The sequence below is a fragment of the Taudactylus pleione genome, unplaced genomic scaffold (genome assembly GCF_031769625.1).
Source record: "Taudactylus pleione unplaced genomic scaffold, aTauple2 ptg000184l, whole genome shotgun sequence".
Lineage (NCBI taxonomy): Eukaryota > Metazoa > Chordata > Amphibia > Anura > Myobatrachidae > Taudactylus > Taudactylus pleione.
Genome location: NW_028284586.1, coordinates 8048724 through 8070375, shown reverse-complemented (window position 1 = coordinate 8070375; position 21652 = coordinate 8048724). Strand labels below are relative to the sequence as shown.

General features: G+C 44.8%; 1 protein-coding gene across 3 annotated transcripts in view; it reads right to left on the bottom strand.

Annotated features, from left to right (window-relative positions):
- The window catches only part of SYT17 (synaptotagmin 17), a 133785-nt gene that overhangs the window by 41489 nt on the left and 70644 nt on the right, over nucleotides 1–21652 (bottom strand). For all 3 annotated transcript variants that reach the window (XM_088476223.1, XM_088476225.1, XM_088476224.1), the window contains exon 6: nucleotides 1595–1715. In XM_088476223.1, coding sequence (XP_088332349.1) covers nucleotides 1595–1715 — 121 coding nt within the window. The remainder of the gene's footprint in view (nucleotides 1–1594; nucleotides 1716–21652) is intronic.

Here is a 21652-nt window from a genome sequence, read left to right as displayed (position 1 = left end):
CAACCTCACAAAATCCTCTTGTGGATGAATAGATGAGAATCCCCACAGCCATGTTATAAAGTAGCAGTTAAAAAGTGTTGAAAAGTAACAAAGGGGGGACCAACTGCATATTAATGCCCAGAGTTTTGTAACGAGATGTTCAACAAGCTCACATGGGTGTCATGTTTTTGACACATAAGTATCCTCCTGGTGACCAAGGCAGATGTCTGCCATCTGAGGGAACATTCCTTTGCATCCCTTTCAGCCTGCCCTGCATAATTAATGACATAGATTGTGTAATTACTGTCTCTTAGAATTGAGTTATTGGGTTCAATTCCCTCCACGGCCCTAACTGTGTGGACTTTGTATATTCTCCATGTGATTGTGTTGGTTTCCTTTGTAAAGCACTATGGAATATGTGTGCTATATAAATAACTGGTAATAATAATAATAACTTCAATCACATTAAAAAATAAATATATCTTGGCCCAGCTGTGTGCATCCATTCTGCAGTGTGGGATGCACTTCTCTTGCATCTGTGTATTATGGACAAATCGGCTAAGGCGGAAATTAAAATACTGGAAAGGGAAACCTTCCTCTGTACAGCTGGAATGGGTATGTAATGCCGCCGGATCATATACAGACAGCAGAAGACCGATGGTTCGAAATCCCGACGGGGGATGGTAAGTACCTTAACCCTCCGCTCTCCTACCCGAACCCTCCCTTAGTGGTGCCTAACCTTAACCTCCCCCCTTAGTGCCTAACCCTAAACCCCCCCTGTTGGTGCATAAAAAACCTAACCACCCCTTCCCTACCATAAGCCTAACCCTCCCGGGGGGATGCCTAACCCTAACCTCCCCCCGGCGGTGCCTAACCCTAACCCCCCCTTCCCCTAGCCTAACACTAACCCTCCCAGGGGAAGTGCCTAACCCTAAGCCCCCCTGGGGGTTCCTAAATCTAACCCTTCCCCTCGCGGCTAGGTTTACCTTCGTTCGGTATGTCGGGATTTCGTCGTGGGGCTAATGATAGGCGTTGGGATTTCAAAATATCCTGACTAAAACCCGGACAGCTTACCCTGTACTGCTACTTAGACCCTCAATGAGCTGATCATCATCGATGCAGGAGGCTACAAGTGGTGCAATGATGACATAGTAATTTATTGATGTTGCTCTGTGCACCCGTAATCTCGCTGAGCTCCCCTATGTAACAGGTAGTGGGCAGAGTGAGCAGGAGAATGATCCAGCCAAGCTATTAACTTTTACTTAAGTTTTTAATAAATACAAATAGATTGCCTCTACAGGATGATGCCCAAGGTGAGGTCAATACTTCATCTCGTCTCATGGTAGAAAGTACTTACTTTGTGCCAGAATGCATGTTCAGTAGTACAAAAAAAAAACAACATTATGCTAATCTCACCATATCGTCTGTGATGTAATAAGCAGTGCTTTGTATTATACCTTCTGCCCTACTGGTTCTAATAATATCATCAGCTTCATAGGCGGTTCCTGTACAGTACTGCCTTATAGATGTGCTCTTTGCACTCTTTTTTATGCCAGTTCATCTTCTTGTAAAAGAAATGCTTTTGACATAACAAATCAGGAAACACAAGACTTACCAGATCCTTGGCTCATATCAGTCTGAAGAAGCTGCTTTGCTCTGATAATATCCACATTCAATCTCCCAGCACTTGGCAGGTAATTAAGAGACAGAAGCAGCTCTCCCAGCTCAACTTCATTCTAAAACAAGACGATACATGAGCAAAACATCTTGTGTGCATAGATTTCTCAGGTCCGTTTGCTAGAGACACATACTGTGGCTTTGTGATGTAGCTGTACAATTTATTTTATATGCTAGCTATATCTATTTATATACTTTATAGCACAGAAGTATCACCAAACTGCAGTACATTATAGTTATAGATGAAGCATACGTGCCTACTCTTCCAGGACGGCCGGGAGCCTCCCTCAACCCCCCCTCAACCCCGCGCCCACTTAGCCAGCGAAAGTGGGCAGTCCGGGGAAGTGGGGGGGAATGACGCGATTCGGACTTAATCACGTCATCGTAGCCCTGCCCCCTGCTTCTCAATGCCAGCAAGACACTAAGCACAGTACGAGTTGAAGTAACCTGAAGCTGTGTGTTTGGACAAGTCCCTTCACACACAGGGCCTCATTCTGAGACGGACACAGCGGATTCTGTGTCTATTGCTGGTCACACATCTACGACTTTCTGCTCAAACCGCTACAAGCTCTTCCCTTGTGTACATCAATGCCTACGATTGCGCAAGGACTGCACAAGCATCCGCAGATGCTGCAATAGGGTTTGGTGCATCTTTAGAGACACCACCATTGGTCGCTCCATCGCAACCACTTCAGTGACACGCTGCAACATTTCTGTAAGACGGACCATCTCTGTGCATCTGAATAGCCACCTCCCTGTCACCACCCAGTCACTGCCCAGGAACATCCAATACATATTTCAATACATTTCTCCATAACAGAAGTATGCACAGTAAAAATAGTGAGAGTTTTTAGAAGTGGAAATGTTGCCCATAGCAACCAACCAGATTCTAGCTATTATCTTCTATAAGGTGCTGTTAAGTATAATCTGATTTCCTCTTCTAAAAACCTGCACTTTAGCAAATATACCCCCTAGTATCCTATCATTTACATTGCTAGATACATTATCATAAACATACACAGTGGCGTCACAAGGGGGGGTGCGGGCCACACCCAGGTGTCACACACCGATTGGTGACACCAAGTGGCAGGCTCCCCCTTAGTGACAGGAGCCAGGTGCTGCACTTTAGCATTAAGTGCAGCACTCGGCTCCTGTCACAGCGAGGGAGCCGGCACTCCGTACCTACAGCACCCCCCACTACCCCAATGATGACGAGGTTCGGGCCGCGAGGCCACACCCCTTCCATGAGGCCACACCCCATTTTTGCGAGGCCACGCCACCACACCGGGTGTCATCGTGGGGAGGGACGCCACTCAACATACATATGAAACACAACAAGGGGCAATTTTGAAATCGTATAACATGCACCTGCCGCATTCCAAATGCCATTACTGCCCATTTTTGTACAAAATGTGCAGAGGTTCTGCAAGGGTAAACGGCATTTGCAGAGCCGTGTAGATCAGGCAACCCAATATAAATGTGCCTTACTATGTGGCAACCTGTAAATAATTGTTGGACAGCATTATTTAATTGAGATTTCAAGAATGGAGACGGTGCATTTAGTAGGCTGTCTATGGGAAACACAGAATAGTGTCTTATCTGCCAAAGGACTTTCACATGTCCTCATAGATGGGAAACCAAGCCTTGACTTTCAATGGGACATGTTATATACCATCTACGGATGAGTCCTTATTCGCATAGCATTTATACACCATATGGCGCAAAACACTTGAGCGCCGCTGATAGTTCTGGAAATTTGCACTTTAGCGTCTTTTACGGAACGCAGTCTGACACAAGCAGGATTGTAGTTTACTGAGAGCTTAGAATTTGTACTCGGTCTCAGTCATTTCGGTCCCCGGTCTCTTGCTTTTTTCTCAGATTAGCGTCCTTTTCACATTATTATAGCAAGCAAATCCACTAGTGGTGTACAGGGTACCCATACTTTGTGCTATTACCGTATTAGCATGCTTGCCGACAATCAGCTCCATCCTTCCGCGAGGGAGCTGATTGTCGGCTAACAGTGGGGGGCGTGCCCGAATATCTGTGACACATTGGGGGTGGAGTCAGGGGCGGGGCCGCATGATCACGTCATCGTGGCCCCACCCCCTCTTCACAATGCCGTTGTTTTCGGCACTGTGAAGCAGGGGGCAGGGACACGATGACACGATTCAGCGCGAATCGCGTCACCGACCCCCCCGCTGTGGGAATTTCCAGTGTATTCTGGGGGGAGGTTGGGAGGGTTGGGGAATGTCAGGAGGTTTGCCTGCCTTTCCGGGAGCGGCACCTGAAAATCGGGAGGCTCCCTGCCAAATCGGGAGGGTAGGCAAGCCTGTGTACTTGCAATGCGAAAAAAAATGCAAAATCAGTAAAGGGACACATGATGCAGCTTAGTCGTATTTTTCATGGAGCGCCAAATAGTCCAATTCTAGTATATGTATACAGTATGTGGACACATCTGTAGATGCCTTTCATTAAGAAATGAGCATAATGAAAGTATACAGTGTGTTTTGGACATGTTGAACTTATAAATAGATAGCAATGGGAACTCTATGTGTAACGAGCAGACAGAGAGTTAGTCACTGATTAGTAGAGAAGGGAGGAGGTCAGGGGAGGAGAGGCAGACTTCATTCAGCATAGAAGTGTTTCTGGAGGACAAATGTTGATAGTGTTGAGCATGCACAGAGATCCAGGAGGATGTATATCCAATAGTGACAAGTAGACCTTAATGAAATCAGGCCCTGATTCAGAGCCGGACGCTCTGACAGAGCGCTCGCTCTGAATCAGGGCTGTCCCTCTGAATTTAAGAGCGGCCTCCTGGCCGCTCGCATAGCTGTGGGTGACCACCCACAAGTATAGCGAGCGGCCAAAATGATGGTCGTGATGGTCAAGACCATCGCGACCATCGGGTTTGCGACGAGACCCTTGCGGTAGGGTCTTGTTGTCGCAAGCCCTGGAGTGCTTTTGGCTCTATCAGAGCCAAAAGCACTCCCACTGACGTCACTTGTGATGTCAGTGGGGCCGGCCCCAGACGGTAGGCCTTCCCATGGGAACGCCTCCATCTGGGCAGCCACACCCCCGGCACACCCACCAAAGGGGGCGTGCTGTCACTCACCATCGACAGCACACCCCCTTTGGTGCGAGACCCATAGCAGTTGGCCTTGGCCAACATCGACCTGCTTGCGAGCGCTCAGCGCTCGCGAGCGGGTCTGAATTAGGCCCTCAGATCACTGGTGACTTTTGTGAGTGCAGTCTCAGTGAAATGTTGGGGACAGAAGTATAATTGCAGAAAGTAAAAAGGGAAAGCAAGGTAGGACAGCACAGTGGTTAACATTTATACATCACAGCATTGGGGCCTGATATGTGCAGAGTTTGTATGTTCTCACAGTGTTTGCATGGGTTTTCTCCAGGTGATCCAGTTTCCTCACACAGGGTCTGATTCAGCAAGGATCGCTATGGTGATTATGCACACAATTGGTCGATGGTTGCGTTCTGCGCATGCATATGAATCACAGTGCGCGTGCGTGAACACTCCACTGCAATCAGGACTGTGATCGCAGTGATTACACAGACCCATCGCAGAGTGATTGACAGGAAGTACCGTTTGGGGGTGGTTACGGTACACACCAAAGTCAGGTTACTTGACTTCTCAAAAATTGAACTTGTGTCCATATGGTAGGAAATATTGATTGTAAGCTCCACAGGGGATAGGACTGATGTGAATGATTTGAAAAAAAACATTCTTTGCAAATGTATATGTAGGTCCTATATAGATGACTGTTATTAGCTCATAAATAAGGGAGTGAGAGGAACACAAATGGAGGCAAATGGGAGGAGAGATAATTGTTTGGGATTGGTGAGATGAGAAATTGCTTACAGAAGGATGGGAGTGTGTCAGTGTAGAGGGAATTGGTATGAAATACCGCCGGCCGCGGGTTCGATTCCCGTCAGCGGCAGCCCGACAGGAGCAGAGTGCGACGCAGCGGAAGCCCGACAGCGCTGAACATTCCGATCGTGGATAGGTAAGTATTTACTAACCTAACCTAACCCCCCTAACCCTCCTTAGGGGTGCCTAACCCTAACCTCCCCCCCAAGTGCCTAACCCTAATCCCCCCTCAAAGTGCCTAACCCTAACCACCCCCTTCCCCGCTACCTAAACCTAAGTCCCCCGGGGGGGTGCCTAACCCTAAGTCCCCCCCGAGGGTGCCTAACCCTCCCTCCCCCTAGCCTAACCCTAACCCTCCCGGGGGGGTGCCTAACCCTAAGTCCCCCCCCGGGAGCCCTAAACCTAACCCTCCCTACGATCGGGATGCCGGGCGCCGGTCTCCCGGCGTCGGGGAAATGCGGGCGTCTACATGTAGACGCCCGGCATTTCACCCTTGCCGGGAAATGGCAGTCGGGAAGCCGGCTGCCGTTATTAGGCAGTCGGCTTCCCGATTGCCTCCCGTGTAGAGAGACCTCTAGAGGAGGAGCTGCAATGGCAGATAGAGAACAGGTTTGAGAGGGCTGATTGTGAGAAAAGAGGATGACATGAGTGTGGAAACGTCATCCTTGCTTAGAAGGCAGGATATATTTAGGAAGGGTTGGGATTGGAGAACACAGTGGGTGGGGAAGGTTCTGTCAGCCTGTTGATGATGAGCCTGTGAAGCAAGTTTGCTTAGCAAGCGAAACAGCAGTGTTGTAAGATGACAGATGAGTTGGAGCAAGATTTCCTCCATGGGCGCACAGCATTGCAGGTGCCCTAGTGTAAGTAATGGGCATGTTTGGTGTGCCACTGCAGAAGTTTGGATTGCCAGAGACTATGTAGTGAATGGGGCTGTCTCATCTGTGGATGAGTGAACCGATGTAGAAAGAGGCAGATAGATCAGGACAGGGTATAAGTGTACATATTATGATTGAGACAGATAAATAAGTGCATAATACAATGCAGCTATTATAGCAACCTCATGCTTTCCACTCTTTAGATACAGAAGCCAGATAATATTTTAATTTTGTTTGACACCCCCACCCGGATAACTGGGTCTGATGATTATGAGTCCTGGCTTTTAGACAATGGATGTTTCCCATCCAATTACTGTGTGGTTTTGTCTTAAACACATGTGGTTATAGGTCTACATACTGCAAAATGTGGTCTGAATGTGGTTTCAAAGTGCAGGCTAATAAATCCTGTGATTTGGATGAAAAAAAATGCATATTATTTATGTGTGGCACTTTGCAAACAGCAAAAAGTCCCCTATATTATAGATTTTATGCAGAATTTATCACAATTCATCTATAGATGTCTTCTTTACAACAATTTTATTCAATACCTATTTTATTGCATAAACTGATATAAAATCACACCAAGGTAGATAAAAAAAATAATATAGTCTAAAATCATATAAACTCAGACATATCTTGGTTAGCAAGCCACATGCAGAGTCATTCAATTGTGTGCAGTGTGGTTAAAAATGTATCTAACTAGTAGCACTATAAGCACTATTATTAGACTAAACCAGTGGCTCCCAAACTTTATTGAATCATAGTACCCTAGAGCAGTGGTTCCCAAACTTTTTTGAAATATGGCGTCCTTGAGTATCAGCATTGTTTTCAAGGCACCCCTAAGCCACAATTTGTTATTGAGAAATTCAGAAAAAAATGTAGTAAAGTAGTAAATTGTGCTACCCGTCATCCTTAGGTTCAGTTATGTGGTGGTGGACAGGTTTGTGCTTCTGTTTGTCCACATATTTACATTACATTGACCATAAAGAATTTGATTTGGTGCTGGACCACCAAAATGAGGTACCCTGCAAGTGTCCTGAGGCACCCCAGGGTGCCACGGCTCACAGTCTAGGAACCACTGCCCTAGAGTATCAGCATTTTTCATCACGCCACCCCTAGGTCAAAAGTTTGTTATTGAGAATTTCAGCAACATATCACCCTCAGGTTTGGTTATGTAGTGGTGGACAGGGTTGCGCTTCTGTTTGCCCACATACTGTATGTTATGATTGGCAGGCACCAGCACTGGTTTTGCTTATCACAATGACCATAAATAATTTGATTTGGTCCTGGATCACCAACCTTTGACACCCCTGCAAGAGCTCAGAGGCACCCCAGGGTGCCATGGCACCCAGTTTGTGAACCTCTAGGCTAAACCATAGTTCATAGTTGACTATCTTCTGGAATTCCCAGGAGACCCACAAAATTGGGGAAGATTTCCCCGACTCCCATGAGCAGGATGTTCTCCAACAAATGAGTGGGGATATACTGTGACAACATAAATCACCCCATAAAAAATAAACCAATTTCAGTGAACACTGTGGGGGGGGGGGGGATTCAAAGGTGGACGCAGTTGCAGTAGATATGTCCAACGGGCATCCTATGACTGGTAGGACATCCCCACATCATACTTGCCGCAATTAGCTCCCTCCATCCGGGAGGGAGCTGATTGTCGGCTAACAGCAGGGGGCATGTCTGGACAGTTATGACATATTGGGGGTGGAGCTGGGGGTGGGGCCACCTGATCGTGTCATCATGTCCCCGCCCCCTCTCTACAATGCTGTTATTTTCGGCATTGTGACGCAGGGGAGGGGCCACGATGATGCGATTCAGCGTCACCCCCCCCCCCGCGCTGCCGGGATTTCTAGGTTATTCTGGGGGGAGGTCGGGAGTGTTGGTGGATGCTGGAAGGCTTGCCCGCCTTTCCAGGGGGCCGGGAGTGGCACCCAATATTCGGGAGGCTCCCGGGCCAAATCGGGAGGGTAGGCATGCCCCACATTTACTACCCAGAATGCATCTCTCTGTGGTAACTATCGCAACACATGTGCAGTGCGATCCAGACCAATGCGCAGATGGAGACCATTGTACAATGGCTTCTCTGCATCCACCTCTAAATCTCCCCCAATGTGGGCAGGAGCTTGATGATGCAATTGTCATCAACAAACACTGTGCTACACACACTTGATGGGCTAAATATCGTCACAAAATAATGGTAACGATGAAATATTTTCTTTTGTGCTGTACCTGTGTGCCATGCTATGCATCACACACATATGCCTTTTATAATATTACTTAGACTAAATATTACATTTTTTGGTCACAAAATATATTGTTTTACAATACTATATATACTCTCTATATTCTCTTAGTAGTTGTGTACGGAACTATATAGTGGACTAATTGAAACCTTCTGTGGCATAACAGGCTAGTAACTAGTTAAACTCTTCTTTCCTGTGGTATGCACTTTTGTTAGGTTGTATGAACTCTCAGCAGTCTATCGGGGTCAGTTGGTCCCCAGGGCTTTGCACTAACTGAGTTTTTCCTGATCACGGTGACCTATTGGAAGCCCGTAAAACATACCGTCCTGTTATGAATGTATTATGTATGTGTGGGTTTATTTTGTTTGTTTGCTCATTTGATTTGAAAATACAGAATAAAGACGGTTTAAACATAAATTTGTTTATGTGTAAATAAATGTTATGACTTTTTTGTTTCTGTATTGTAAAAGTTGTAAATTAATTGCATACATCTAGAAGACGGTGGGCTATTATTTCTGCTGGAGGGGCATTTAAGGTTTAGTGAACTGTTGAGGGCTGCGCAAAAAGTATTTTGTATTTACTCTCTGGCACTTGCAGGTTGTGGAGGAATAAGAGACACTTTGTATTTACTCGGTGAGGCACCTAAGCCACATGCACACTTAATGATATGCTCCATGAGCGATATCATTGTGTTTCCACTGCACTTCCGGGCTCAATGTCATTAACGACATTGAGCACACACACTGAACGATATCATTAATGATATTGTTCAGTGATGGCACTCTCCCTCATCCCCGAACTTGCAGAACCTGAGGATATCGTCAGGTTGCCCTGCAAGTACGGGCGATGAAAGACATCTTTAACGATCCGCGAGAGCGCGCATCATTAACAATGTCTTGCATACAGACTGGATGATATTGAATGTGATGAACGATAACGATATCATTCATATCGTCCAACTTATCGTCTAGTATGTATGCGGCATTACAGGTTGTTGAGGGATAAGAGACAAGATGGACACAGTGGCCTGGTGGGCCGTATTTTGCCCACCCCGGGTATATGTGCTGGATGAGCATTTACAGAACAAGGGGTAGATTTACTAAAGATTCTAAACATGAAAATTGGTGGTGTTGCCCATAGCAACCAGCCAAATTCTAGCTAGATTTTCTCTGTTGCATCTTAGAAAATGATAGTATCTAGTTGGTTTCTATAGGCAACCCCTCCATTTTTCATTTTTAGAATCTTTTTAGAAGCTTTTGTAAATTTACCCTCAAGGCTCTACAATCACATGAATAACAACACAACAAACAGAAGTCTGTTAACCAACTTTTATGCACGATTATTGCATGAGCTGAGTGGAGCTGAACGTATATTTCATATCTGAACAAAGAGTTGTTTTGTCATCACTGCAGAGATTCACTTAAAATGATTGCTGCTCCTAGGCACAATTGGGCCTCACCGTTCTGCCTATAGAGACTGGAGGACTGTTATTATCTACTACAAATTGAAACCTGACTACCTGTCACTCACTTGCTAGTGAATCTGCTGTGTGAGCGTAATTTCAATTCAATCGCTGATCAGTGCATCTTACACGAATGCGCAATATTTGATCTGCATAAATATCAACACTGTGTCCACATCTCAATCAGGCCCTATGCTGTATGTAGGTACATTACATCTATACACCACCTGACTGAAACAATATGACTACGCCCATACACTGGAGGATATTGGCTGAAACCACAGGACATGCCAGCAAACAGAAGACAAAGAGAGGCGGACATCACTCAGACAGAGCTTAGTAACTCAGACAGAACTTAGTAACGCCAGAGTCGGCATTTAAATCTGGGCATGTGAGGCACAGACGCCCCGGGACTCAGTCGCAGCATCTGATAGTCCGGGTCCTGACAGGCACACTGGGTTAGGAATGGATGTCGGAAACCCGGCATCGAATGGTTGCCGGGCTTCCAGTATTTAACAGTTATGTTTCCGGGATAACTTTATGGGCAATGCTTCTTCGCGGAGCTGCAAAAGGCATGGCCACGCCTCCCATGATTAGGCCACACACCCCTTTCCTTGGGCCCGAGCCGGCTCTCTACGTTCCTGCATAGGTATATACGTGTTGGACATGATTCTGGTTGCTTATGAGCTGTGGTACTCCTGCCACTATTTACGATTGGACACAGTTAAGGGTGACATAGACAATCATTTGTATGTATCAAATATGATATGGACATTTGCTAAATTACTATATATACAATATGCAAGGCTCATTGTGTTTGCTATTTCCATGCCTGGCAGAGTAATTGTATTGCTTGGCAATACTGTTAAGTATTCCAGCATTCTTCATGATACTTTGGCCTCGTTAGCACTGTTTTAATATTTATTGGTTATAATTTACAGTATATGAATTCAGTAGAAAAAGCCTTGGGCAGCTCTCTACAATATAAATTCATATAAACTCATGGTAGGTAATGTTCTATGTACTGAATAACTTATGCAAATACTTTTCAATAAACTAATAAATCCTAGCTATAAACAGACAACTCATACAATATGGAATATCTAAAAGATATATATATATAAACTCCCCCAGGGCTCTAAACCGATGGAGCTCCGGTGGTGCACAGGGGTCACCGACACCTATTTTAAATGACCATGACAAACTGTAGAAACATGTATATCATTGATTCATTTGTACAAATTACTAGTGCTTCACAGTGGTGTATGTTCATCCCAGACGCCTGGAGGCAAGTTATAATTTAGTGTATGCAGAGACAACTGTTGCGTATGGAATCGCTCCCATTTCGGATGACGGCAGAAAAGCCATGGGTGGTCCTGGGCAGTGTAAGGAAGGTGGCCTGAAGTGAACGCAAATAAGGGCCGTCTCATAGGCGTGTTATAGGAGCGTCACAAGCATGTCAGTAGACGTGGCTGTGTTTTCAAATGCAGAGCCACAACCACAGAGGGGATGCAGTGAGAAAGCCGATGGTCGAAATGCCAACCGCCAGCTTCCCGACTGTCGAGATCCCAACGCCTGTCATTATACCTACACCGGGAGCCCGACGCCCGGGATACCGAACGAAGGTAAGCCAGACGGCAGGCGCGGACAGCCGTGCGGAGGGGGAGGGTTAGGTTAGGGGCTCCCGGGATGGACTTAGGGTTAGGTTAGGGGAAGTGGGGGTTAGGTTAGGCACCACAGGGGGGAGGTTAGGGTTAGGCACCCCCCCCCAGGAGACTTAGGTTTAGGCTGCGGGGATGTTAGGTTTAGGCACTTAGGGGGGTTAGGGTTAGGCACTAGGGGGGAGATTAAGGTTAGGCACCCCTAAAGGAGGGTTAGTTTTGGGGCTCCCAGGGGGACTTAGGGTTAGGCACCCCCTTGGAGGGTTAAGCTAGGGGAAGGGAGGGTTAGGGTTAGGCACCACCGGGGGGAGGTTAGGGTTAGGCACCCCCCAGTAGAGTTAGGTTTAGGCTGTGGGGATGGGGGGGGTTAGGTTTAGGCACTTAGGAGGGAGGTTAGGGTTAGGCACTAGGGGGGAGGTTAGGGTTAGGCACCCCTAAGGGATGGTTCCTAGTGAAGTGGGCAGAATGGGGAAAAATTTTGCGGTGATCGTGGGTTCCCGTGTAAGGGGCGGCGCTTAATGACATGAGCCATCAGGCCCTGCCCCCATCGCAACCCACCTGCTTCTTCTCCCGGGAGAAGAAAAAAAAGTAGGCAAGTATGGAATTAGTATTTGTAAGATTTGTGGGAGTCCCGCACAGATTTCCTTAGATTTTGGAATTTGTGATTGTCCCCCTTTGCCGTAATATTTTGCATTATGTTGTATTCAAACCTTGATATACATTTTGTGATTTATTTAAGACCAATATGACGGGAATGGTGGTACCTTACTAACTGTTTATTGACAAACTCAGAAAGAAAGAGAAAAATAGTGTGAGACTACAAAGGTGCACTCCGGGGTCTATAGGGAAATAGTTATCCTTGGATTGAGTATTTTAAAATATAACCTACAATTATTAAAATATAGATAATAAAGAAAGTGCTGAAAGAATAGAAAGTGTGTGTTAATATTAGGATTAAAAAATCCTTACCGCTGAGACACAGTTTTATTGATAATAATTACTCTATTATTTAATGTTTCTGTACGTCACTAGGTTCAGGCAATCTACAGAGCCATCCGATATAAAATACTAAGCTATTCATCTCAAATTGTCAGTGTATTATTGCAATTCATCAGTATAGTCACATAGTACTGTTTCATCTAATATTAAGTACTCAGATATTAATCTCAAATTGTCAGTAAATGATTGCAATTTATTAGTATGGTCATGTAGTGCTGTCTCCTCTAGACAAGTTACTTTATTTGTTGATACCGTAACACAGCAATTGCAACACTGTCAACTAAATATTGTTTCAATGTTGCTGAGGGCCACATGTAATAGTGGTGTTACTATTCCCTTTGTAGGTTAGTTTTTAAAGAGATGTTAATTAGAAAGGAAGGGTAAATGAATGGTTGATAATAATGTGACAGAAATAAAAGGTATTAAATATGGGCAACATCACTTCTTAAATAGAACTCCCATATTAGTAAATTTACCCCTTTGAGTCAGGTTCACCGCACTAGTGGACCTTCAATACTGTGGCTCAGTGGTGAGCCGATACGTATTTCGCCCGGACAGTGGTTAAATACCTTAAAATGGCAACCGTTGCTAGGGGGTGTGTCAAGGATTTTGCATCTAGATCTAGTGCTATTAGTTACCTAGAGGATTATGATGTTATTGAGATAATGGATTCTTACATTGTAACTGTTCCCTAAAATTATTAACGAATAGGTTAAAAATGTAAGTTATATATAATATTAATATGACATGAAAAAGGGAAAAATAAAAGGAAATTGGTTATAATATATTTAATATAGAAATTAGTGGTTGTGTTTGAACTGTACAATTTCTAGTGATCTTACTATTATAATTAGAGTTTGATTAGTGTTATATTCACTTATTATAATTAATTATTTAAGTGTAACAGTGAAAAAAAATATTTGGGAAAGTATATAATTATTTTGTATGTGAAATATGTGATATAAATAAAAAAAATTAAAAAAGATTTTTAATAATATAATAAATTACAGTGAAAATTAAAATATGAGACTATAAATTAGGGTATTTTAGGAGCATAGGATCTTAAACCTATGCACATATTCAGTGTTAGAATAATGGAATAAAGTCAATAAAAAAAGCCATATCTAAGAGGATGTGATAGATTCTTGTAACTGTAAAAAATATCCCCATAATAATATATTAATAATATAATACCATAATTTACACCATATAATTGAGTGATGATATAGTGCTTGTGATGTAGGAGGGATATTAATATATGTAATAATCCCTTTGGATAGATATAGCAAATAATTCTAACAAAGTATAAGTGCAAATATATCTGAATATTGTGATTTTTGTTTTTAAGTAATTAAATTCTCAAGTATAAAAGGATAGTACAAATGGAACACTCATCCCCACTTGGAAGTGGGGTATATATATATTGTAATTAAGCTAAAAAGACTGTGTAATTGTTGTTTTCCTTCAGTCCTTTAGGGATGATTGTGTTCATCATGTAAATCATCTTTGTTTCTCTTCGTGCTAGCTCTTTCTTCAAATTTCCTCCTCTGATCTCCAATTGGACCCTTTCCATTCCGAAAGCTTTGAGATATTTTGAATTGCCTCCTCCTCTGATCTCCAATTGGACCCTTTCCATTCCGAAAGCTTTGAGATATTTTGAATTGCCTCCATGTTCCATCAAAAAGTGTCAAGCCACGCTGGCAAGCTGTTTCATTTTAGCTCTATCCTTATCAGTGTTCCTGATACTTCCCACATGTTCTAAAATTCTTTGCTTTAATTTCCTACTGGTCATCCCTATGTATCTTTTTTGGCATTCACATTCCGAACAGTATATTACACCTTGGGTATTACAGTTGATATATCCCTTTATTGTGTTGGTGTATCCATACCTGTCTGTATAGTTTTTAGTTTTTTTTTTTCATGTAGCTGCAAGCTTTGCAGTGACCACATAAATAACTTCCTTCAAGTTTCTCATGTTTCTTAAAATTGGAGTGATGTCTGTGTACTAGTCTGTCACCAATATTTTGTGGTTTCCTCCAACTTATGTTCACTATGTTTCCTATTTCTTTGGCCAGTTCTTCATCAATTAGTGTTTTTGAAGTGTGTTTTGGATATCTCTCCATTGATTACAGTATGTACCAATGAACCTTGTTTTTTCATTTGCGGGTTCCCTACTTTTTATTCTTGGCACTAATAGATCACTTCTGTCTTTTTGCTTCTCTTCTTTATGTGCTCTTTGATGTTTCTTCTGGTATATCCCCTATTCAATAGGCGTTTTTCAAGTTCCTTTGCTCTAATTTCAAAGATTTCCATAGCCGAGCAATTCCTCCGTGTTCTTATCATCTCTCCTTTGGGGATGCCGTTCCTGGTTGCTAAGTGATGGGAGCTCTCAAAATGTAATATGTTGTTGGTGGCAGTTGAATTTCGAAAGACATCTGTTTCAATGTTTCCTAGCTCTGTAATTTTTATTGTGAGATCCAAGAATGTAATTTGTTTTTGACTCATCTCCATAGTAAGTTTAAGGTTAAAGGGTTGTTATTTAGTTCTTCTATAAATTCTTTAAACAAATGTTGTGGTCCCTCCCAGATTATTAGGAGGCAATCAATATAGCAATGCCAAGCATTGATATGTTTTGTGAATTTTTCCAATTGTTCATTTAACACGTGTTCCTTCTCCCACCACCCGAGGTACAGATTCGCGTACGTGGGCACACACATAGTTCACATAGCTGTACCTCGGGTTTGTAGGTAGAATTTCTTGTTAAAGACTAAATCATTTTTGGTTAGGATGAACTCCAGTATTTTGCATATGAAATAATTGTGATCATTTTCCTTTTCCATTCTTAGGAAGTATTCAGTGGCTCGTATCCTTATATCATGATTGATACTGGTGTACAAAGACTCTATGTCACAGGTACATATCATATAGTTTTCTGTAATATGAAGATTTTGTAATTTATTTAAGATGTCCATGGTGTCCCTTGTGTATGATGGTAGTTCTGTTACGAATTTCCATAGATGTGTGTCTACATAGATACATAGATACTCGCTCTCTCTGTGAGACTTCCCATACCAGACACTATTGGTCTTCCAGGTGGTCTTTTCTCATTTTTATGTACCTTTGGAAGGACATACTGTATAGAGTATGGAATTAGACCCTGAGGGTTCTATTCATCATTACTTAATTTATACAAAAGCAGGTGAAAGTTAATACTTTCACATACTTTTGTATAAATTAAAGTGACAGGGCCATTCATCAAGTTACAAAAAAGTATTTTTCTTTGGAAATTGGTGGTGTTACTGTACGCAATTCTGAGATGGCATACAGCCTCCGATAATCTTCACAGGCGAAGGTGACGATGACACATGCTCAGTTTGAGGAAGTCCTTATGGACACCTCAGCTGCAGGGGAAAAGTATCACAATTCCGAGAAGCTGACTCCTCAAAAAGAACAGCTTTTCCGTAAGTAATACTTTAGGCAGTGAGGCATGAAGAATGCCTCCGAAAGCTTGTTTAAACTTGCAGCGAGTTTAAACATAATTATCACTAGTGATAATTAAGTATTAATGAACAGAACACTGGTATTTATGTATACATCTTCCTAATGATGCTCTTTTCTACTTTATACAGTTTATATAAAATATCTGTACACATAGGATATACTGACCAATTACACATGTAGTTTGACAGCAATTGCTACAGAATATTCCAATCACCGAAACATGCTGAGAATGTGACTAAGTGAGTGTAAAATAAATTAAACACACAATCTCTACGCTCAAAATATATTTATCTAAACAGAAAGCACCAAGCCAAAAAAAAAAATCAATTTTCTGCAAGGAATATGAGGGATGATGATTTATGCAAACAGCCTTTGCCCCGTGACTCACGCTCACTATAATAACAATGTGACATGCTGATGGAGATACTTCATCCAGAAATAATGCATTACTTGTAATAACTGAGCTGCAGCATGTCTACAAGAGGGATAGGCTAGCTAGGCACCACAGTAATCTAGGTGCAATGTCTAATATAACACCCACAGGCAATACCAAGGCAGACAGTGGCAAATCTTTAATATGGAGATAAATGGGCCGTATTTCCAGGGCCGGCCCAAGCCTAATTTTTTTGGTAAGCATATATAGATTTTGGCGCCCCCTGTTGAAATAATCCCAATTTTCCGGCGTGAGAAAAAGGCTATTTAATTGTACAGCCTTTCACCGCACAGCAGGGATTTTTAACGGTAATTAGTCATGGGGGAAACCTTGCGGCTAATTGAAAAAGTAAAAAAAAAAAAAAAAACACATTAGCCCCGGCGTGAAAATAATTATGCTTTTATGCTCGCAAAAAATAAAAACAGGCCCCACATGAAAATAATTAAACACACACATAGGGCCCTGATTCAGAGCCGCTCGCTGTTTGCAAGCACTAGCTCTAAATCAGTGCGGGGATTTATTTTTTTTTAATTCGGTCTCCAAGCCGCTCGCTAAGCTGTGGGTGGCGATGGTAGCAATGTGGGTGGCATCGGCCTGGCGATGGTCTTATCGCGACCATCGGGCTTGCGAGGAGACCATGTGGTAGGATCTCAGCTCTCGCAAGCCCGAGTGGATGTCCTGATCTAATAGAGTAGGAAGTCCACTACTGACATCAAGAGTGATGTCAGTAGGGCTGCCCACAAACGCCAGGCGTTCCTAAGAGAATGCCTGCATTTGTTCAGCCACCCCCCATCCCCGCCTACAAAATGGGGTGAGCTGTCAATCGTCGCAGTACGGGTCTCATGCATGCACACGCCGGAGGCGGCGCATGCGCAGTCGGGGGCCATCGACCCGCTTGCGAGCACTGTGCACTCAAGAGCGGGTCTGAATCAGGCCCATAGGCCCCCACATGAATATGTATGAAGTCCTTATACAGCCGGACCACCCTGGGTGCTGAGATACAATTATACCCAAGGATACAAATTCAGGGAGAGGGTGACAGCACTGGGTGACGGGGAGAGGGTAACAGCACTGGGTGATGACAGGGAGAGGGTTACGACAGGGAAAGGGTGACAGCAATAGGTGACAGGGAGAGGGTGACAGCACTGGGTGACTGGGAGAGGGTAACAGCACTGGGTGATGACAGGGAGAGGGTTACGACAGGGAAAGGGTGACAGCAATAGGTGACAGGGAGAGGGTGACAGCGGGGAGAGAGTGACATCAGTGGGTGACAGGGAGTGGGTGACATCAGTGGGTGACAGGGAGAGGGTGATGACGGAGAGGGTGACGACAGGGAGAGGGTCTCGGGGAAAGAGGTGATGACAGGGAGAGGGTGATAGCACTGAGTGACATGAAAAGGGTGATAGCACTGGGTGACAGGGAGAGGGTGACAGCAGTGGGTGAGGGTGACAGCAATGATTGATGAAAGGTAGAGGTTGACAGCAATTGGTGACAGGGAGAGGGTGAGAGCAGGCTGAGAGTGACAGCAGTCGGTAACAGGGAGAGGGTGACAGGGAGAGGGTGAGAGCGACAGCAGTTGGTAACAGGGAGAGGGTGACAGCACTGGGTGACAGGGAGAGTATGACAATAAGGAGAGGGTGACAGGGAGAGGGTGACAGCCAGTGGATGACTAATATAGAAATCAGGCCACCGTATTTAAATTCCTCCTTGGACTTAATGCCGGGGACGGTCACGAGATCGGTCCCTCCTCCCCCTCCAACCATGCCTGTACTCAGGGCTGGTTCTAGACAATGTGGAGCTCAGGACGGAAATTCCCAGTTGCCCCCCCCTCCGCAAAAAAGTCTTTACAGGCGGCATTCCTCTGCGCAAGCCGCTTTCAAAAAGGGGCGTGGACGATCGGGAAGGGGGCGTGGCTGATCGGACAGGGGGCATGGCCTTGCGGTACAATTGATCACCCTTTCTAATACATTATGTCACACACAGTAATGCCCTTTCTAATACATTATGCCACACACGTGTAATGCCCTTTATAATATATTATGCCACATACGTGTAATGCCCTTTATAATATATTGTGCCACACACGTGTAATGCCCTTTATAATACATTATGCCACACATGTAATGCCCTTCATAATATATTATGCCACACATGTAATGCCCTTTATAATACTCTATGCCACACACATGTAATGCCCTTTATAATATATTATGCCACACATGCAATGCCTTTTATAATGCATTATGCCACACATGTAATGCCTCCCCCCCTCTCCTCAGCATTCACTGCCTCCTAATCCTCCCGTTCCCCCAGTGACTCACCTGCTGTGTGTCCCTGCAGGCAAAGGCTGCTCCTCCGCGTCCCGGTCCTGCAGCCTGCTCTATGTCTATAGTTCTCTCCCCTGCGTCCCAGAATGCCAGGCACGGCCGTGATGACGTCACGCGATGCGCCGCTCAGGAAGACAGTGGGAACTGGAAGGAGGCGGTGGTCATCATGGCACTGGCGGATTAGCTGCGACCTGAACACTGTCGGTGATTGACAGTTCAGGCTGTACTGTCAATCACCGACAGTGTTCAGGCCGTGGCTGCAGCGCTGGTAGCGCCGGCGGGCAGCACAGCGGCATATGCGGTGGACAGCTGCGGGACTCCGGACACGATGCCCTTACAGCTTGGCGCCGTACGCGGTTCCGTACTTGGCGTTAATGGGCCGGCCCTGCATATTTCCCATACTGTAAATGTTAAATTACAGTGTCTATACAGTGCACAATGATGGCTTTAATTCCTTTTAGATACATAAGGCTGTGGGTCACTTATATAGAAAAATATGTTCTTGCCTAAGTCCTGCCTATTGTGAGTAGGTCTGGGCACTAGGTGCTGAGAAGGTAGTCTGAGCCTGTAATAGAAGCACTGGGCTTGATTCAGAGATGCACTCAATGCCCGTTGCTTCCGCAATCCTATACGCAGTGGAACTGAACATTTATGCTAATGACTCAGCCGCCATCTTGTGCAGAGAGACACCCACCTCCTGGGCTTATGTACAAAAGCGAAAACACTGGAAACCTCAGTTATACATCAACTGTGCTGTCTCAGAATGAGCATTTTACCTAAGATGCCGGGGCCTCCAGCTGCATAGGAATTCGCAGAGGCTCACTAGGGCATGCCCACCAATTTGACACGACAAACAGTACCTGCGTTTTTCTAGCCATCCGCCTTTACCCCAAATGCTAACTACAGTACAGTACCTGTCACTCACTGAGACCGCCATCACTACCCAATTGCTGCATGGGTGCAGTTTGGCTGTGGCATATGTGCAGTAGCAAAAAATTGCTCCACTGCATCTGACATCAACATTGCGTGCGTCTCTGAATGAGGCCCACAGTCACAACTCCAACATGGCAGCCTGAGCAGATGAGGCCAATATATTCCAATGTAGCATGTCCCAACTCTACACATACCCCTTTTATGCTGGGACCCAAAATTTATCATGACGGTCCTGGGTCTGGTGACAATAGCAAGAACCACTGCTGCCTGCATATTAAAGCAGTAGGCTGCTGGTGCTGTCTGCTAACGCGTGTCCAGACGTTTGGACTCAGAGATATACTATAAAGACTGAAAATCATTTGTGGTCTACCATAGTACAGAATATAATATTATTTAGGTCAACTAGGAAATGTAAAATAATATTAATAGGTGTATTTCATATGGAATGGCTGAATAGCCACCGGTTCATATCCTGACGCCGGAAGACCAAAGGATGAAGATGCCGACAGGGGTGGTAAGTATGCTAACCCTAGCCCTCCATTAGTGGTGCCTAACCTACTCCCTTAGTGGTGCCTAACCCCCCCTTCTCGCACCCTAACCCTAACCTTCCCCCGGGGGTGCCTAAGCCTAACCCCCCCCTCCCCATAGCCTAACCCTTCCCAGGGGTGCCTAACCCTAATCTCCCCCTGGGGCCCCTAAAACGAACCCCCCCTCCCATGACTAAAAGCTTCCAGGGCCCCGCTTACCTTTGTTAGGAATGCCGGCTGTCGGGATTTCCTCGTCGGACTAAAGATAGGCGTCAGGATTTCAACGCCTATCTTTAGTCCCAGGTCAGGATTCTGACGTCGGAATTCCGATGGCCGGCATCTCGGCTGCCGATAAATTAACTACATCCCATTTCAAATACCTTCCTATTCTGCAGTTTACAGATAACACTGCATATCTTGTGATGACTTACAAAAATTCTGTTCAAAATTACAAAGATTAGCTAATGTTCTCAGGCCTGGTTATGTTCTTCATGGAGTAGACTCAGAAGTTATTGCTTTCCAAGGATGTTCACATTGCTGCTTCAATATTCCTTCCGCTAAGGCAGGGGTGGCCAACCTGTGGCTCTTTTGAGTTTCCGAAGCGGTTCCCGGCTCGACAAGCCTCCACTAGTACTGAGAATGCTGGTCAATGAAGTGATCATAGACTATAGAAGCCTCTGATCACTGCAGAGGCCAGCGTTCCCAGTAATGCAGTGCGCGGGTGACGTTATGACGTCACCAGCGATGTGAGGAGCCCGCGCGCCTGCTGGATCCAGTTAGATCCAGCAGGCAGAGGAAGAGGCAGCAGCAGCGACGGTGGGACTCGGGAGCCCTGACGGCGTGGAGCGGTGCCAGCATGAAGACAGATAAGTTCTTTACAGAGGTGTGGGCAGGGAGGGGGAGCTAGTTCTGGGGGACTATGTCATGACTCTGGGGAAATTGGCCTCCAATGATGGAACAGGCTTTGCAGGCAGTGATACTGGCAGCACAAATTGAGGAGGTCTTATGGAGCATACACACAGTCAGATTTGTCAGATGAACGATTTGAACGATTTTACCAAAGTTTTGAACGATTGAACGATTTTTGACTGCATTAAAATGAATGGAATCGTCCAAGTCTGACTGCAAACACATCAGATG